This window comes from Neomonachus schauinslandi, chromosome 12, assembly GCF_002201575.2.
Source record: "Neomonachus schauinslandi chromosome 12, ASM220157v2, whole genome shotgun sequence".
NCBI lineage: Eukaryota > Metazoa > Chordata > Mammalia > Carnivora > Phocidae > Neomonachus > Neomonachus schauinslandi.
In genome coordinates, this window is record NC_058414.1 from 77,732,483 (window position 1) to 77,753,358 (window position 20,876).

At 36.6% G+C, this 20,876-nt stretch overlaps 1 protein-coding gene across 13 annotated transcripts in view; it reads right to left on the minus strand.

Moving 5' to 3' along the window:
• CADPS2 (calcium dependent secretion activator 2) overlaps positions 1–20,876 on the minus strand; it is a 532,431-nt gene that overhangs the window by 157,780 nt on the left and 353,775 nt on the right. For 9 of the 13 annotated variants that reach the window (XM_044920124.1, XM_044920126.1, XM_044920118.1 and 6 more), the window contains exons 10-12: positions 6,511–6,619; positions 5,291–5,491; positions 1,898–1,906 (exon numbers count right to left, since the gene is read on the minus strand). In XM_044920124.1, the coding sequence (XP_044776059.1) occupies positions 1,898–1,906; positions 5,291–5,491; positions 6,511–6,619 (319 nt within the window). The remainder of the gene's footprint in view (positions 1–1,897; positions 1,907–5,290; positions 5,492–6,510; positions 6,620–20,876) is intronic. The other 4 variants (XM_044920121.1, XM_044920119.1, XM_044920123.1 and 1 more) reach the window with 1 other exon arrangement.

The following is a 20,876-nucleotide window of genomic DNA, read 5'->3' on the forward strand; positions in this document are numbered from 1 at the left end:
CCAAGACCAGGACAGGCATCTAAGTCAGAGTTCCAAATGTGAGATGGGGAAAAATTTAACTGAAATGTTTCTTCTTCCTTCGCAACTAATTCTAAGGATGCTGCATTTCTTTTCTTTTTTTTTCCTGCTGCTCCTGGTGTTGAGAGAAATTAGGGATATAAAACAGTGGAGGAAAAGGAAGCGGGGGAGAGGCAAATGGGATACTGCAGGAGAAGAGGTGGCCGTTCATTAGCATTCTGAGACCACTCAGGTGTCCAGGCCTGGGACTCAAGTACCAAAAGGACTATGAAGAAGGCGCTGCTACCTAAGAGCTCATCTGCTCCTCTGCAAAATCCTGAACTGAACTAAGCAGCATATGAATCTTTTGAAATACAATAACTTGGTTTAAAATTGTCCTATGTTTAAGAACTTGCCCGTAGCTGCATTTACCATACCACATCTGATTATACTTTCCTTGTCGCTCAAACTCTGAGCTTGAAAATTCACAAGAAGGTAAACATGGCACAGAGAAGGACTTCATGTATTTTTATAGCACCCATGTGGCCATTAATAGGAAGTTTTATGTTACAAAATTCTATGTAGATTATCTTGGTTGATATTTTTTATGTACACATTTTATGCTGAACACCAAAGAGAAACGTCAATACCTATATTAATTAGGAGTTTGTTCACACCTCTATTATTGACCCAAATAATTTCTTAGCTTGTTTTTGTTAAATTGACTAAAACCGGATGTATGAATTTACACATCTTGCTTTCTGGGGCAAATAACAACTAGTATTTTCGCATGACAATTTTAATCAACACATACAGACCTAGAATCATAAGCAAAGCAAACCAGTATTCAACATTTATGTGAAATAATATATTCAATGTAAAGTAAAACATACCTATGAAGTGTGAAATTATCTTACTAGATCAAGAAAATAAGCTCATAAAATTAAATGTAAGTTTATATTCCAATTTAAGAATTTTTTTAAAAAATTTGATTTAAAAAGAAGGTAACTTTTCTGGTTCATTTTTGACATTTCTTTATTATTGGAAGTCAATTAGTACTGTGTTGTGTTGTATTATGTTACATACATATTGCACTGCATTATATACAGAAGAGAGAAAAATGAAAAACAGGTGCTTTGCATAGTGAAGGATAGTTTAACCAAAGAATGTCTGTCAGTCTGGCAAAAGGCAATGCACTGTCTGAAGCAGAAAATCTGGATAGCAAGCAGACCCCCGACCCTACCCGTTCAGTTTACCCTATTTTCTTAGAATTTCTAAATATCCTGAAAATCAAAGAAACAGGGAAGTCAAATAGATTCACGTACCAGAAAAATCTGTAAATACATACCATCATTTATATCCTAAAACAGATAAGGTTGCCTTCAAATAAGGTAGACTTTGGAAATTTATTATTTTGTTCTATCTCAACATTTAGTCAGTGTGTTTAGTTTTTAAGTTATAACAGATACTTCAAAGATAATTCAGAAAACAGAGGAAATAAATCAGTAACTAAACCCTTTAAACTCATCCATTGTGAATAGTTTAGGTATAAATTCTACTTATATTTATAAAATTTTTTAGCAGTTATAATATCACATACATAATTTAGTATTTTTCCACTTAACATTACTGCGTATTTCTTTTCCATGCTATCATAACACCTTCACAGCCATTACCTTTATTCCCACATGAATGGTAGATATTAGGTTGTTTCCACTTTACTCTTGTGGCAAAAATGAACTTTTTTTCATAAATGGTAAAGTTAACCTAAATATTCTGGGTTTGTCTAGAAAGTAGGAGACTGACACTGTAAACAAGATCATGATATTCCTTTAAAAATCACATTATTATAAAGATTTTAATACAATGAAGCAAAAAAAAAAATCATGAAAATACTTACCCTTACCAGCTATAGGTCAGCAAAGGAATGAAAAAGCATATTTAAATGGATTAGGAGCATACTGACTTCTATAACTAGTCATTTTAATTTCGTATCATTTTCTTACTTTCTACTAATGACTCTAAAAGTTGTTCTTCCTAGAGGTGATCAACAAAGAAGAAAAGGAAATGCCAGGGAAATCGCAGAAGGGAAGAAAATACTAAGGGCTAACTACTCTCTGGAGAAGTCCAATGGGCGGCTTCTCTGCGAGAGGTCAAGATCAGTATTCTCATTCAATGAGGTACAAACACATTTTTCTTCCTTCCTCCCCTCCCCCCACCTTTTTAAAGAAAGATGAAACAGCAGGGTCTTCTGTGATAGAAAACTTTACTAAACATCTGGAATACAGGAAAGCTGTTGTTAACATAACCAAAACAGTTTGGCTTTTTACAACAAGTTTGGATTTTTTGGAACAAGTGAATCAAGGGGCTAGAAAACTCCATCCCACTTAGCCTAATCAACACTGCTTTGACAATAGGCTGATATCTGATCGTAGAAAGGTTTTGTGAGAAAGAGAGTACATGGTTATTTGAATCAACTGATTACTAGATCTTATATTCATTAATTCTATATTGCATAGTCATGGCCTTAATGTTCTAGGCCAGGGGTTGGGTATTTCTTGCACTTAGGATATGAAAAAAAATACTGAAACACAAGTGAGGAGACCTTTTCACAAAAATAATGTTCAAGTCACTGTAACTCAGTGGTTCTCAAATGAGGGTGTTTCTAGCCCATCTTTAACTCTGCCCCCCCCCAACATTTGGCAATGTCTGAAGATATTTTTGGTTATCAGGTGGGGGGGGGGTATGGTTTGCTACTGGAATCTAGTGAGTGGAAGCCAAGGATGAAGCTAAGCATCCTATAATTCACAGGACAGCCCTCCTGGCAACCCTTGAAACAAAGCATTATCTGGCCCAAAATGTTAGTGCCGAGGTTGAGAAATCTTACTCTAACTTGCAAAAAACAATCATTCTGTTTCTTGTCAGGATGCAGTCATGGAGAACAGATTTACCTCCTACCTGAAACAACTAAAAATTCAGAAAAAAATACATTAAAGAAATAGTTCTCAAAACATTGGACATCAGACAACCCAGGAGAGTGATTCCTGAGAAACAGGAAACAAATGTGGTGAGCTGAGGATCAAGTTAAGACCCGGAGAAACTTTCAAAGCTGAGGCACAGGGAACAAGAACGCACAAAGCACTAGTGTGCTCCCCAAGTTGAAAAGACAGACCTGACAATTCAGGAAGCTCAAAATGGCTAGAGTCTGCCTGCAAGAATACGGTTTCCTACCCCTTCCTCTTTCCATATTCAGTTGAATACTGATTGCTTCACACATGTGAGGAGACCACTTCTGGCCAGAGAAGAAATCATCCTAAAGGATGAGAGGGGGCAGTGCCGAAAACTCACACAGAGCCTGCAATAGTACTTGTTCTCAACAGTCAGTAGGAAACCTCAAAATTCATGGGTCATCACTTAGAGTCTTTAAGAAGAATCGTGGTCCCGAAATGGGGAAAATTAATCCAAGACTAGACACTATTTAGTTCCACCTAACAAAACTTAAGAGTAAAACCTGAAAAGATTGAACTGTTTCCAAGTGACTTAACTGTGTCTTAGAATAAAACTCAAGGACATTTTCATGAAGAAAACTACATCAAGGCACATTATAAACTAACTGCTCAACACCAGTGTTAAAGAGAAAATCTTTAAAGCAGCTAGAGGGAAAAAAGACATTATGTACATAGAAACAGGCAAAAATGAACACATTTCTCATTATAAAACAAGGTGTTAGAGTATGAGGCAAAATCTTTAAAGTACTGAAAGAAATTTTCTTTCAAAATGAAGGTAAATTACTTTTTCATATGTAAGAAAGTTAAAAGAATCACCACCAGACTTGCACTTAAGTCACAAGAAGTCTTTCAAGAAATATATTTTTTTAAAGATTTGACAGAGAGAGAGAGATAGCGAGCAAGAGAGTGAGCACAAGTGGGAAGCAGCATGCAGAAGGAGATGGAGAAGCAGGGTCCCCGCCCAGCAGGGAGCCTGATACAGGGCTCAATCCCAGGACCCTGGGATCATGACCTGAGCCGAAGGCAGACACTTAACCAACTGAGCCACCCAGGCGCCCCAAGAAGTAAGAGATTTCTACAAGACAACGGAGAACACTGGAACTGGTAACTACTTGGGTAAGTATGTAACAAATATTTTCTCATACTACTTAAATTTCCCTAAAAGGTAATTGACTGTTAAGGCAATAATTATAATAGCAAGGTATTGTGGGATTTATAATATGTGACAAGTAAAATGTAGGACAAGAATAGTCTAGAGGCTAGAAGGGGAGAAATGGAAGTATACTATTTTAAGCTGCATATACTATTGATGAAGTGCTATGAAGATGGACTGTGGTAAGTTTAAAGAGGTATACTTCTAACCCTGAAACACAAAGGTAGCTGGACTTGAGCTCATATTCCATCTTTAATTTTTGGCTTAATGTGCCATGAAGATGCCCAGACGTGATAGTGAAAAGAGAGAAGTTATTTGATACGAGAAAAATACAAGACCAAAATAATGCATGTCAAGATGTTACTCCCCTGGAGAAGAACCTTAATGGTAGAACCTTTTAACTGAAAAGTCAAAAATTGAATTTAAAGTCATAGAAAAACTGACATTACAGATGAGACCAAAGAAGCTTTGCAAAGGAGTGTAACAAGTTAGAATATTTGGTTTAATGATTATTAAAGCTGTGTTTGAAAATATTTCTATAACTAGTACATCATTTGTTATTAATCACTTATAGATTCAAATGAAAAATAAATTTTTTTAAATGATTTAAATTAGCATACAAAGGATGACATGAATACTAAGGTATTTAGATAAAGTTGGCTTGATGACTTACTCTTTTTTATCAATCTACAACAGAAAATAGCCCTATTATCCTTCTGGACTATTAAGAACAACCCTAGGAAGTGATGGTTCATCATTTTGGTGTTCTGGAGTCCTATCAATGCTTATTTGATTTTGTAATACTTTTCCCATTTTTATAGAACATGTAAGGTAAAACACTAAGTTTAAATAAATTTTATTAGAGAAGTTTTAGTGTTTTCTTATATGTTCTGGAGATTCCCAGATATACCCTAATGCTTGGCAAATTCAGGACTGAAAACCCACGCAACATTTATTCCAGATCTGTGTGAAAAAATTAGAGAGTTGATTCTATGGCTACTAATACAAATGATTTTTATTCAATTAAGAATTCATTAATGATGTAAACTATGATACTGAACAAATGTGTCTCAATTTTATATCTTATTAAGGTTATTAATTGATAATCCAATTATTTTTCAACAAAACTTACAAAGCTGAGCATCTGCATGGAGAGTCCCACCTTTAGGATTCAGTTTCTGGGTTTGAATCGCAGGAATGGGTTTATATGACTGACCTGTGGCCCTATACATGGCCTGAACCCATAATATTCTATCCTGTTCATCATCACTGGCAAATATCACAGTGTCTCCTTCTTTAACTGCATTAAAGAACATCTGACCACCCTGAAGGCCTGTGGAGGAAGAAAGACGTCATTAAAAACTTACATAATTGGCAGATTTCAAGCTCATGCACTAAACAGTCACATGGAAGAGAATCAGTTTGACATTGGTAGCTCAATGCTGTTAACAGGAGAAAGGTTTAAACTTCCATATAACTTTAAAAATTAAAAACAGCTTAAGGAAACGAACAGTTCATGACACAGTAACATTCTGCAAGCCATAAAAACCTACTCCATAGAAATATATAGCACAGTCTGCAAACTCAGGCCAGAGAAGAAAGTCTTATCTTTCGGCACATTTCTCATTCTACATGCAGGAGAAATATATGGTGATTTTAGCAGAAAAGAAACACAGGTAGGGCAAAAATGATACTTGTATCTGTATGGTATTTTATCCTTTGCAAAATTCTTTGACAAAGAAGCTATTTTGCATTTTTCTGTGACCAATTAGTGAATGGGATCACAGATTCCTACTTTTAATCTCTCCATATTAAATTCCTAATCTCTGTATTAAATCTACATATTTCTTAGTATTGCTTTATTAATTTCATTAACCTCCACATATTAATTCATTCCCTCACCAATGTTAGATACCAAGCATCTAGTACATACGTAGTATCAATATGGAAGTAGGGAGAGAATTTAAGAATGTGATATGGGGAAAAAAATTGGTAGAATATACAAAAATTCATCTGCTGCTTCCTTCCCTATTTCTGTCTCTTTTACCTTTTGGCTTTCCAGTAAGAAGTTCATATAAGCATTGCTGATATTTCTCATATAATTTTTCTATTACAGTAACCTTCACATATTGTATCGTTGTCTTAAAGATAACAGAAATGAGGAGTTATGGCTAAAGCTAAGTAGCCCTCAGAAAGATATACTTTGAATCTCATGAAGTCTTGTCTAGGTACATAAATGAAATATGCCCCCTATTCATTCAATGGAGTTTGAAACCTAGAACAGAGACAGGATATTTATGAGAATTTCATCAATACATGAATGGCAGAGAAAGCGATACAATTTAGAATTACCTGGGTGGGGGTCTGTGTAATCCACAGTGTATCCTTCAAGTTGCATTAGTTCTTGTGGTTCAGACTTTTTTTCTCTATAACTGCACATAGCAAATGTGTATTGGCTAACCTGTACAAGAAAAGGTTTGCAGATTGCTTGCATTACATTTCTTTTATTTTTTATCAGAAGACTCTTTGCCAAATTTTAAAGATAACATGCTTTGCTCATAAATTATTAAATGTCAGCATTTTTCAAAACCTAGCTCAGGGATTAAAGCACCTTTCATCTGTCAGCTTGCAGTTAGGCCTTCCATGCCTATGATCCAGCATTTCCCAAACCAACAATCTGCTGGCCAAGATTCTATGAGATATTAATAGAAGCACCATAAAAAAGCATTCACATCAAAAATAAGTTTGAGAATTACTGGGTTAACTAAAGATAAACAGGCTTCTTCTACTGCATGTTTTCTTATGGCCTTTAATAGGCTAACATACTTTGTGAATCTCTAAGGGTAAGACAACAGGAGCATTCTCAAACTTAGATGATCATGGAATTACATATTATTTTATTTTTTTTAGAGAGAGAGAGAGGGAAAGTGTGCGCTTGTGTGGGAGAGGGCAAGGTAGTAGGGGCAGAGGGACAGAGAGAATCTTATGTAGGCTCCAGGCTCAGTGCAGAGCCCACGTGGGGCTGGATCTCACGACTCCGAGATCCTGACCCGAGCCGAAATTAAGAGTCCAACACTTAACCAACTGAGCCACCCAGGAGCCCCATGGAACTACATTTTAAAGTATGCTTATTTTAACCTTTAACTAAAGCAAAAGAAAAAAAGATTTTAATAAATGTTGAGAATTTACTGTAACCAAACCCACAGGAAGGTCTAGGGTAAGTGAGTTTTAGGCAGCCAGTGACTTAACACTGCCAAGATCCGCTGTCTCTCCATTCTACTTCTCTTTTGAAACTGGCTTCATTTTCTTGTGGGGCAGTCTGGTTGACCTAGAACCACAGTTGCAAACAGCTCTCAGTCACCTCCCTGGCTGTCCCACCCTGAGTCATGAGGCCGTATTTGCACCAATCACCATGGCTAAGGGGTAAAAGTAACATTAGCCCAATTTGGGTCAAGAGCTTACATCTGTGGCCAAGGATGTCACATGCTACAACAGGTGGGCTCTGAGAAGTTCCCCCAAAATAGAGACAGGAGGTGCTGTTCCCAGCAGGAGATAAGAATGTTTGGTAGATTAATACCTAAATTGCAAAATATCTTACAACACAGGATCCATGGAAAAGTTTCGGGTAATGTGAATTATGCCCCCTTTCCACTTTTAAATACAGATGAAACTAAGGAAACATAAAAAGAGCTTTTAATAGACAAAGATTAAAGAGGACTCAAAAGCGAGCTAATTATGAAAGAAAAAATTACATGGACTACGTTAAAATTAAGAAATTCTCCTCATTAAAGGATACCACGAAGAAAGTAAAAAGGCAAAGCCACAAACTAAGAGAAGATGTATGCAAAATATATATTTGACAAAGAACTAGTATCTATCGATATGGAGGGACAGATAAGAGCAGCAACTGAGGTTACTGAGAGACGAGGCGATTCTGCTTTAGGACTGCAGCATCAACTCCTGCCTGAGTCTCCAGCCCGCTGGAAACTTATATTCTGTAAGCCTTACTATGTATTACGCAATCCCTTTGAGCCAGCAAATCTCCTTCTAAGAACTTATTCCAAATAAACAAATGGACGAGTATTCAAAGATGCATGTGTAGTGTGTTCACCACAGTATTGAATATAAGCAAAAACTGGAAAAACCAACAGTGGTTTGGTTAAATGCATTATGGCATGACCACACAGTAGAATGCTATTCAGCCATCAAAACACATGACAGATTTTTTTTTTCCAGACATGGAACTATTTCTAAGATAACATCATAACATAAAAAGTAGGTGAAAAACAAAAATGTAGAGTGTGCTCTTTTGGGTAAACACTATATATACATATGAGTAAGATACAGACTAAGATATCTATAGTAATTATTAGAAGGTGCAATTGTGGGTGATTTTATTTAGAGTTTTTAAAAAAATATGAATTATGTTTAAAAAAATTTTAAGTAATCTCTACACTGAATATGGGGCTCAAGCTCACAACTCCTGACATCAAGAGTCGCATGCTCTACCAACTGAGCCAGCCAGGTGCCCCTGAGTTATATTTTAATGAGGCAAAAAAGAGTACAGCTATTTATTTTGAAAAACAAAAAACAAAAAAACCCCGTAAAACCTTTGGGAATCGTGAGGCAAATAACCTGAAAACACCTGTGGTTCTTGTACTCTGAAGTTCTCCTTTTCTTGCCCTCATAGACTGTCGATGAATTTACTTTTTCACCTGCCTATGCTCAAGGCTTACAGATGAAACCTGGTGGTGGCTCCTACAGCGATCTGTTACCAAAGGCGGCTTCAGTTTCCTTGTGTGAAAAGGTATGATTGTGGGGGATTTGGAGAGATTGGGAGAGGTGTGATGGTGGGTGGTGAATGATGACATTATACTTCCATTACTCGTTCTAAAAAGAAGCTCATTCTCTTACTTAAGGGCAATAACTTAGTCTCAAGTTCCACTATTCTTCCATAAAGTGATTTAATGTAGTGTTATCTTAATATAAAATATTTCAAGCATGAACAAAAGTACAATAATATACTAACATGTCTATTTTTTAAAGATTTGAGAGAGTGAGTGAGAGAGAGCGAGAGAGCGCATGTGTGCAGAGGAGGGGCAGAGGGAGAGAGAAACTTAAGCAAACTCCACACAGAGTGTGGAGCCTGACACAGGGCTCGATCTCATGACTCTGAGATCATGACCTGAGCTGAAACCAAGAGTGGCTTTTAACCAATTGAACCACCCAGGTGCCCCTGAATCATAACTTTTTTTTTTAAGATTTTATTTATTTATTTGAGAGAGAGAGAGAGAGAGAAACAGCATGAGAGGGGAGAGGGTCAGAGGGAGAAGCAGGTGCCCCGCTGAGCCAGGAGCCTGATGTGGGACTCGATCCCAGGACCCTGGAATCATGACCTGAGTTGAAGGCAGAAGCCACCCAGGTGTCCCCGAATCATAACTTCTTGTATATATATACTTCAGAATTTTTTGTTTAGTTTTATCTACTCAAACACATTTTCTTTTCTCTCTCCACAGAGGTAATTACCATGCTGAACTTTGTGCTTATTATTTCCATGCATGTTTTAAAAGTTTTATTACATATAATATTTTAGGTTCCTAGACCCAATTCCAACCTGTTGGGTATGTAGGCAGGGTGGCTTCCACACCAATAACAAACAATGCTCTGGACACCAGCTGGGTGTCCCACAATACACTCAATTCTAACTCTATACCAAGAGAGCACACAGAATTAGAATTCCACAGGTTAAGGGTTCAGTCCTACAAGACTGCCTCAACCTAACCCCCTTTTCAGATGCCAGTCATAACCCCAGGCTGTATAATCTATAGATTGGAGGTTCCTATCTACCCTTTCCTTGTACTTCAGATGCTAGTCCAAATTATTACCTGTATTTCTGACGGGCTACAGATTAGGAGTTCCCACAACCTCCTCCCTAAATCAACTGTTCACCAGCCTGGAAACTCTCCCAAGCCCCTTCTTTCAGGTTTTTATAGAGGCTTCATTACAGTGGCATGACTGATTAAATCACTGGCCATTAGCGATTTATTCAGCGTCCAGCCCCTCTCCCCTCCCCTACGTCTGGGAGGGTGAGGGGTAGGTGAGAGTGAAAGTTCCAACTCTCTAATCACACTGTTGGTCCTCTAGGCAAGCAGCTGCCCGTCCTTAGGTGGGTTCTACAAGTCACCAGTAACATAACAAAAGACACCTTTAGCACTCTTTAGGAAAGTACAAGGGTTCTGTGTTAGAATGGGGATGAAGACCAAATATATATTTATTATAAATCACAATTACCATGTAAGTAAATTGATAAGGTATTTCTTCACACACTTTAAAACTTTGTATGAATGAATCAGACACATTTCTTCTGCAACTCCCCCTCCCCAAAGTTCAACATATTTAACCATCTTGATACATACACTTCGAACTGAATTATCACACCTTACCCAATGTTCTAGTGATGGCCTTCAGTTTCTTACACTTGTTGCCATTAAAAATAATGCCCAACGGTCATTCTTGCACACATGTGTGAGAGCTATTTGAAGGGCTACAACAGGGAGCAGAACTGCTAGGTTGTAGGGCGTGTGTATCTTCAACCTCACTAGATATTTCAAAACTACTTTCCAATTCATACATACACCAGTGGTACATGAGAGCTCCTGATACTACCCATCTTTGCCGAACTTGGTATTTTGAGTCTTTTTATATTTTCCCAATTTTGATGAATGGGAAGTGGTATCTCACTAGTACCTGAATTTACAATTTTCATTACTAATAGAGCTGAGCATTTCCTCATGTTTTTTTACACTTGGGATTTCTTTTTCTGTGGGTTTCTTTATTAAACAAGTTTGCTCATTTTCTAATGTATCAGTCATTCAAATTCTTTTTCCACAATCAGTTTTGCTAAAAGTTTATTTCCTTTTTTGAGTGCTTGCAAAGAATATCTTTGCATTTTGTTACTTTTTGTTTTCTATTCCTTAATTTCTGTGAGCTTTATTATTTCTCCCTTCTTTTGGGGGGTAGTTAACTTTATTCTTTCATGAATATTTTAATTCATCTACTTAGCTTATCCATTTTCAGTTGTTATTCATTTATAATTCAACAAACCTAAATGCATGTATATTTCGGTTTATTCTAAATTTACCTTCGCTTCATCTCACAAGTTATAGATAGCATTTTCATTAGTTCAGTTCTATTTCTCATATTCATTTGTTCTTCTCTACACGAGTTATTTACAAGTGTGCTTTTAAATTTGGATCTGCAGTTACACTTTTATTACTGAGTTTTAAAGTAATTCCACTGTGACCAGAATGATTCAGAATTTTGGTCTTTTTTGAGACCTGCTCTATTGCCTAGGGCACAGCCAATTGTTAAAAGAATGCTTAAAAAGAATGCATCTTTTGCAATTATTGTTCAGTGATTATATCCATTATATCAAATTTACTAATTGTGTAGAAAAACATACTACACGGTTTCCTGATATTTCTTCCGATGTGTCAAGTTATTGAGAGGTATGTTAAAATTTCCTGCCCATGCTATCTACCTGTGACTTCTTCATACAATTCCCTCGAATGTTGCTTTATATTTTTTGAAGACACATAATCTTACACATATATGCCTTATACTAAAATATGTTATCTGATAAGTCCATATTTATAGCAGCCCTTGTCTTTACCCATTTTTTGGCCACTACTGTTTCTTGAATCACACTCCCTCATTGAGTTCAATTTCCTTCTTTAGTAAAACCTTTTTGAGTAAGTGTTTATTTTAAAATAAGTCTTTAATTCTCCCTTATGAATGACTGTTTAGGTGGTTATATAGTATGCTAGGCTAGTAATCCTTCAGCACTTTGAAGATATTATTCCATTGCCAGAAAGCTTATATATCCATGTTGAAAAGTTTGATAAAGTCCAATTGTGGTCTCTTTGTAGTTAATTTGCTTTTTCTCTCTGGTTTCTCTTAAATGTTCTCTTTGTTAGCCTGTGTTTTAATTTTTAATTAAAAAAAATTAAGTAAACTCTATCCCCAATGTGCGGCTCAAACTTACAACCCTGAGATCAAGAATCACATGCTCTACCGACTAAGGCAGTGAGGCACCCCTGTTATCCTGTAGTTTTACTGTGAAATTTTGGGGAGTTTTAATGTTTACCCTGATTGATAATTGTAGTATTTCTTGTATCTGAGAATTCATGACTTTTATCAATTTTAGAATCTTGGTCATTATCTTTCCAAATGTTGACTCTACCTCATTTTCCCTTTATTCTTCCTTCAAATTCTATCAGAAGTATCTTGGAACTTTAGATTCTTTCCTATCTTTTAGCTCTTTGCATATTTTATGCTTCTTCATTTCTCTATGCTGGGTAGTAATTTCTTAAGATTATAATATTCTATCATTAATTACATCACTAATTTTCTCTTTAGATGTGTCTAAACTACTGTCTCACCTGTCCAAAAAGGGTGTAATTTCAATGACTGTTTTAAATTTTTACTAGTAGCTCTACATAGCCCCATTCCAAATCTGCTTGTTCATTTTTCATAGTATTATGTTCTTTGTTTTGTTCTTTTCTTGTACTTTTGAATCAGTTTATAAATTTCATCACTGTAAATGCAATTATTTTATAGTTTATATAGATGACAATTATTACTGAAATTCTTGGGTGTATAAATAATTAATTTATTGTTTTGTAATTTTTAATGATGAGCTCATATCCAGCACCAGTTCATCTGGGGATATTTTATAAAACCTATGTTAAAGGTTCATGTTTCCAAAAACAATTTTTTTTTTTTTTAAATGTCAGATGCCTCAGATACATCATCAATCCAGAAGTACTGTTTATGTTAATTTCTTCACTTGGGCATTTCCCTTATATTTGTATAAAATAAATTAGAACTTCAACATTCTCTGAGTATAGGTTAATAGTTACAAATTCTCAGGAGTCATTTTTACTCCATATTCAGAGCCTAAGGCCAACTATAAATTTACTAGCCTGGGGGCAGTTTTTCTTCTAGTCCACATTTCATGGAGATCGAGCTCTTTTAAGTTCTTTAAGAGAAGATCTCTTATCCAAATTCCCACTTTGAGAATGCCTCAGGATATGTTTTCTTTCTCTAAGTGAACAATAAAATCCCTACACACCAACATCAACACCTTGTCCCCATAAACCAGCCCCAATACAGCTACAAGATCAATGCACAAGCCTTCACTATTTGGTGCGTGTCGTTTTCCTTCTTGCAATACAGCTAGGCAATTCAGCTGTTATATCTTACCCAGCATTTCTAGGTGTTTTCCACAAAAGAATTCTTAGCATTACCTTAGGACTATCCAAGACCACCAATTTGAATCCTTTGGCTAATCCTTCAATTTTCTTCTTTTTTTATGGAGCTTCTGAATAACGGGTCTAACTTTCATATGTATGAGGAAAAACACTATACATTATCGACACAGTTCACTACATTCCAGGAAAAAAAAAAATCTATGATGGGGTTAGTATATGAAACCAAAATATGTTCAGATTTGTCTTATAGTTAAAATACAATTATTAGACTTCAGGAGACTAGTACCAAGGAATACTTTTGTGACCAATTATTAACAAGATAGAAAATTTATTGAGCCAATAATTCATAAGTTTCCTTTCCGTTCTTTCATTTGGAAGAATCTTAAAAACCTGGCTGAAAGAAAGTCTTCTGACACATCACCACACAAAGAATCTGGAATCTGCTGGGAGACAGATGACTCACACAGAAAGGTCTGTCTTCCCTGCACGGCTTGCAAAAATCTCCCGCAAATATTAGTTCGAATTTATAGCTACCACTGCGTTTGGTACTCCAGACAGGCTCTCCAACAAGACTCGCCCACTTTTATTCATTTTTCCACCTGAACTCCCAAGCAGGAGTATATCACCTTCACCTTTAAAATCGCATGATTTATATTTCCTAATCTAGTAAACCCTACTCCTCCTTCCAGGACCCTTACAAACTTGTCCCCTTCACACAGTTTCTAGCTGCATTTACTAGTGTGTGTTCTTTGTTTCTGAGTCACCAGCTCCCACACTGTCTGGCATACAGTTCCTGCCTTTTAATTTCTCCATGAAGTTAAACTTATTTCAATTCAATAAAATATTCAGCCACATTCGAAAATCGATTTGATAGTACAGATCACATACTAAGCCTTGTTTAAAAAAAAATACTAAGAGTCTAGCAGTCCAAATTACCCAACTTGTACACTTTAACGAATCTTCCTCCACTTGCAAGTAATATTTGATTTTTTTTAAATGTCAAACACGCCAATTAAAATGTTCAGGAAACAATAAACATGAGGCTAAATTCATTCCTTTATCTAACGAGTCTGTCTTAAGCATCCATTTTGTGATGGACCCAGATTTCAGACATAGAGGAACCACATTCTTCCTCTTTCAGGTATCCTGGTAGCTATGATGTGATCACAGTCATAAGAAACCCATTAAAATGCTAAGAGAATTCAGGAAAAAACAAAATGATATAATAAATTGAAAAGTAATTGGGAAACAAGTGATTAGGGAGTGATTATTTTAAAAAGAAATTCCTACTTTCTCAAAAACATCTGATTCACGTAAGGGGGATCTTGCTGTATTTTCTGTTTTTACTTGGAAAGAAAGGTAAAGCCAAAATATTAGAAAGTAGTGCAAACTGAAAACTGACCTGGAAAAATAATAAGCAGCTTTGGAATTGTAATGGAACTTAATAATTTGTATAATTTCATTCTTATATATATATGTAAGATACATATTATGTAATAGTATAGATCGGATTAGATTCCACACTATAGGTTTACTTTCTGATAGTACTGTCTTAACATTCTACAAGGTATTTAATCAATAAAAATTAACGAATGAAATATTGTTACATTTGATAGAATTATAGATTTTGTGTGGAGAGGATCTTAAGAGAATACATTTGGAAACTGGAGACTATGATATCTAGAGGACTCAAGTCTCACTAAATCATAAACAGTTAAACCCAGAGCTAAGCTTCAATGAAAAGAAAACATAAGATTATTCTCTAGAACATAGTGCTATTGAGGGATCAGGGTTCTGGGCCCTTGAGATGATGATCTCAACTCCAGAGTTCACAGATGAGGAAACTGACGTTCCCAAGGTCACCTAGGAGGAAATAGTCATCTTCAGTCTAGAAATACAAGTCTCCTCAAATCTCGTTAGGAATTCCTTCTAATATACCATATTATTTTATAATTCACATTCTGAAACTTACACTGCTTTCCCAAATAACCCAATTACCTCTCATTTTCTGGCAAAGTTATTATTTAAGATAGCTATAAAATACATAGTTATCTGTAAGAAACTATAATCAAAGACTATTAAGACTACTATAGGTATGGGAGAGAAAGGAAAGTGAGTGAATTGAATAGCAAGGAATTTGAGGCATTATCCCTTTATTTTCTTCTCTCAGATACATATTCAATAAATCACCATTTGTTTTACAGTAATTCCTTTTTTTTTTAAAAAGATTTTATTTATTTGACAGAGAGAGAGAGAGACAGCGAGAGAGGGAACACAAGCAGGGGGAGTGGGAGAGGGAGAAGCAGGCTTCTGGTGGAGCAGGGAGCCCGATGCGGGGCTCGATCCCAGGACCCTGGGATCGTGATCTGAGCCGAAGGCAGATGCTTAATGACTAAGCCCCCCGGGAGCCCCGCTGGTTATATTTTCAATGCATATAAAATTATCATCCTTTGAGGTGTTTAATACTGCTCTTAAATTTTCCTTGGTCTGAATATTGTCATGCTACTTTCTCTCGATATTCTTGCTGTTTGTGGTGTAGCTCTTAAAATCACCATACATACGGATTTGTTGTTTAATCCTACTCTGAGAATCGGACTCCTAATACATATATTTAATACATGTATAGTAAGAATGAATATACACACACACACACACACACACACACACACACACACAGCTGTCTTCTGTTTTAGGGTTTTTAAAAATTTTTTTTTATTATGTTCAGTTAGCCACCATATAGTACATTAGTTTATGATATAGTGTTCAAAAATGTTTTAGGTTTACTAGTTTTCTCAGTATCCCGTTTTTATTCTATACTAGTTACTTTAAAACTTTCAAGGACAGAGCTAACCCCATATTTTCTCTATTAAAAAACAAAATCATTTTTGACTGTTTCTTATGTAACTTAAGGAGTACAGCCTGTTTTTATCACTCCATTCATTAACTTTGACAAAAATCTGGAAATCAGGTTTCACATTTTGTTATAATTACTTCATGGGATGTCTGGGTGGCTCAGTTGGTTGAGCATCTGACTCTTGATTTTGGCTCAGCTCATGATCAGGGTCCTGAGACTGAGCCCTGCATCAGGCTCTGTGCTCAGCGGGGAATCTGCTTGGGATTTTCTCTCTCCCTCTCCCTCTGCCACCTACCTCCCACCGCTCTCTAAAATAAATAAATCTATTTTTAAAAAAATTACTTCATACTTCATAACTTGTTCAGGAATCATTTTTCATGTCTATATTTGGCTCAAGATATTTTATAACAGTAATAGAGATTTAGCTCTATTATCATTACTCTTTAATTCTTTTATATTTTAAGTTTCATATTTCTGAGAAACTATACTCATTCATCTCAAATACCAGGAGTTCTGCCTTAAACATTTTCAGGAAGGTGACTTACAGATCACAGATGTACACTAAATTCCCAAGTCACACAATTTCCAAACAATTCTCTGTAGATCTAACTCCACTGACTTCTGTAGTTGAGTGTTAAGATGTAGGAGGCAACACACATTTTTTTCAAAGATTTTATTGGAGAGGGAGAGCATAAGCAGGGGGAGGGTGGAGGGAAAGGGAGCAGCAGACTCCCCGCTGAGCAGAAAGCCCAATGCAGGGCTCCATCCCAGGATCCCCGGGATCAGGACCTGAGCCCAAAGGCAGACGCTTAACCAAATGAGACATCCACACACCTCAACACACATATTTTTAATAGAAAAAAATATTTTATATGAAATGTTTGAAGATATCTTCTCACTAAATTTCCTGAAATGTGGAAGTCCGTTTATCTGCAGACTAATTTCTTTTAAATATCAGAAAATGTTCCTTTTATTGTTTTCTTTTTTTTTTTTTTTTTATTTATTTGAGAGAGGGAGAGAGAGAGAAACAGCATGAGAGGGGATAGGGTCAGAGGGAGAAGCAGGCTGCTGAGCCGGGAGCCCGATGTGGGACTCGATCCCAGGACTCTGGGATCATAACCTGAGCCAAAGGCAGTTGCTTAACCAACTGAGCCACCCAGGTGCCCGGGTATTGTTTACTTTCACTGTTATTTTTATTGCTATTCTGTTTTATCTGTGTTCTCTTCTCACTTAGATAAGCAGATTTTTTTTTTTTTTTGTCATACTGGGTATTTCTTTAATATCTGCCACTGTAGAGTTTTCAGACTTAGAGCTTCTCTTGTCTTCTGTTACTGACTTCATTCTGTGTAGTGTTCATTCTGTACATTATTGCCTAAAACGTGGACATCAATTTGTTTTTTGTTTTACTGCCTTATTTCTGTCAGATCTCTTCTATTAATCTCAGCCAACTCTCATTTTCACAAGCTTTTCAATAGAGTCCGTGTTTCTTATAAATTAAGCAAAATCAGTATTAATATTATAGAATCCCTTCATAGTTCTCCAGCCCCGCCTCCCCCCCCCCCCCCTTGCCTCTTATCCTCGAACCAACAGTGATCTTTCCAGGTCTGATTTTTGCCGAATGACAGGAAATTCTCATTGATGCCCCTTCATCTCCCACTAGAGAACTGACAGGATTTACCTCCTCAATCTCAAGCTGGAGAGAAAGTAGAAACGAACAGCTTTCTCTAACCCAACTTTCATTTTCTAGCAGGCATTTATGTAGTGAGGTTTGGATAGGAATTCTTCCAGTTGCAACAGGATGGTTCTCTACATTCAGAGGCAAAACAAGGTATTTGAATACTAGATGGTTTTTACATTTTTTGCTTTTGGCAGAATTACAGAAGGAACTAATTTAATTATAAGATGATAGAATACTAAAAATATTTTTAAAAATTGTTTTTATGCTAGATCACTATGTGTTTGGGGCATCTAACTTAGGAACTTACACACACACACACACACCAGTTGAGAAAATGAGTGATGCTTGACAAAACTGTTTCCATCTACGTACTTAGGTGAGCCAGGCTTCTCCATGCTTACATCTCTAAATAATGCTATAAACAAGGAATCAATCTGAAACCCTTTCTCATTTTAGAAAAAATTACTCATTTACAGGAAATTTGGGAAGGGAAGCTACCAGCTCATGAAGATGGGCATTTACAATAAAATTTAACTTTATGTTTAATAATTATCCTTCAGGTTTTGTCATGTATCTATATACTTTTATCAGTTGTCTGCTAGTCATGATTGCAAATGTACATCAATATAAAATAATTTTTAATACTTAAAAGTTTTTGTTTATAAGAGTTTGTTTTTTCCGGGGCGCCTGGGTGGCTCAGTTGGTTAAGCGACTGCCTTCGGCTCAGGTCATGATCCTGGAGTCCCAGGATCGAGTCCCGCATCGGGCTCCCTGCTCAGCAGGGGGTCTGCTTCTCTCTCTGACCCTCCTCTCTCTCATGCTCTCTCTCTGTCTCTCTCAATAAAATAAAATAAAAAATCTTAAAAAAAAAAAAAAGTTTGTTTTTTCCTTTTCGCAGTCTTATTTTTATTCAAGCGAGGTAGTTTACCTGACTTGGTTTGTTCAAACACTGGGAGAAAGGGAAACAAATCTGGGTGTTTAGCATAAGTAGTAGCTATTTTTAGGGAAAGGAGCTTTCTGTCTTCCCTATGTTATTTTTTATGTCTCTTAGATTATCTCTGTTCTCAGCTTAAGTTTGTTTATTTATGTGGCATAAACAGAAGTTTATTGTCTCCCTGTTCTGGAGGCTAGAAGTCTAAAATCAAGGTTGGTTCCTTCTGAGGTCTGTGAGGGAGAATCTACCCCTGGTCTCTCCCACCATGTCTAGTGGTTTGCTATCAATTTTTGGCATGTCTTGGCTTGTAGAAGCATCATCTCCATCTCTGCCTTTATCTTCACATGGAGTTCTCCCTGTGTGCATGACTACTCCCAAACACCTTCTTCTTTAGAAGGACACCGGTCATACTGAATTAGGGGCCCACCCTTTTCCAGTATGACCTCATCCTAATTAGAACACTATTTCCAACTAAGGTCACATTCTAAGGTATTGACAGTTAGGACTTCATAGGAATTTTTTTTTAATTCCAACTTTGTACACTTCTTTTTAATTGCAGAGAAGCATGACAGAGTGATAGAAGAGGATTCTGAAACATAATACTTATTTCCTAAGAGTAAAATTCTGTTGGGGAAGACCCAGAGAAATAAGAATTGGAGGAGGAAAAGCTAATAAACACAATTTTCAATGGTTACAGGTAGCTACAGAATCACAGCAGCATTAGATCCTATTTGGCATGCTTACAATTAACTAATGGTTTTATTTTAGAAACTGTACCCACTGTGACTATTTAAATTTATGATGAAAAGTTTACAATGACCTGAGGCACCTGGCTGACTCAGTCAGTTAAGCATCTGGCTCTTGATTTCGGCTCAGGTCATGATCTCAGGGTCGTGAGATCACGCCCTGTGTAGGGAGCCTGGAGCTGCTTAAGAATCTCTCCTCCTAGGTCGCCTGGGTGGCTCAGTCGGTTAAGTGTCTGCATTTGGCTGAGGTCATGGTCCCTGGGTCCTGGGATTGAGCAGTAGGCTCCCTGCTCAGCGGGGAGCCTGCTTCTCCTTCTCCCTGCTTGCTCCCCCTGCTTGTGTGCTGTCTCTGTCAAATAAATAAATAAAATCTTAAAAAAAAAAATCTCTCCTACCTCTCCCTCTGCCCCCCCCCCACCCCCTGCTCTCCCTTTAAAAAAAAAAAGTTTACAATGACAAGAATGTACAATAACGTATAATAATGTACAAGCTGTACAAAATTATTTTAAGGGACATATTAGCAAAAGAGTTTGAAGACTAGCATGAATGTAATCTGGTCTTTTAGAAAGATATATTAGTCCTTCTTTGACATCTTTTAGAGATCTGGGAATTAGTTTTTCATTGTTTACTAGTCAGTATGGTAAATAACTGACTTCAGTTCCATTTGCATTTATAATTTTCATATCTTCCCCCGTTCTTATGGGTATTTTCCCCTCTCATTCATTCATTCAACAACTATTTACTGAGTATCTACAATGAATATTTCTAGGTCCTGAGCATTACAACAATGTCCCCAGCCTCAGAATCAGAAAAAAAAAAATTAGAAAAATAAAATCAATCTCATACAGAATGGAAAAGACTCCACAAATAAAGAAGTATCTCAAACAATTTTGAGTGTGAATTGTTTTTGAAGAAAAACAAAACAAAGAGAATGATATTGAAGGGGGTATATTTTCGATAACTGGGCCAGAAAAGGGCTCTCTGAAGATAATCATATGAAGGTATTTCAAACGGAAGGGAAGGGGGACAAGCCAGGTTTAACAGGAGTCTGCCACCGCAAAACAGAAGTCCCACTTTCATTCCCCCTCGCTTACTCTTTCCAAACCATCTCAGATATGACCTTAGGGAAATTACTTTAACCCTTACATACGGCAGTCTGATTTCCTGTCAAATGAGACAAGGATAATGCGCCCCCCAGAGCTCTGGGAGAACCAGAGATAACTCATGTAGAGCA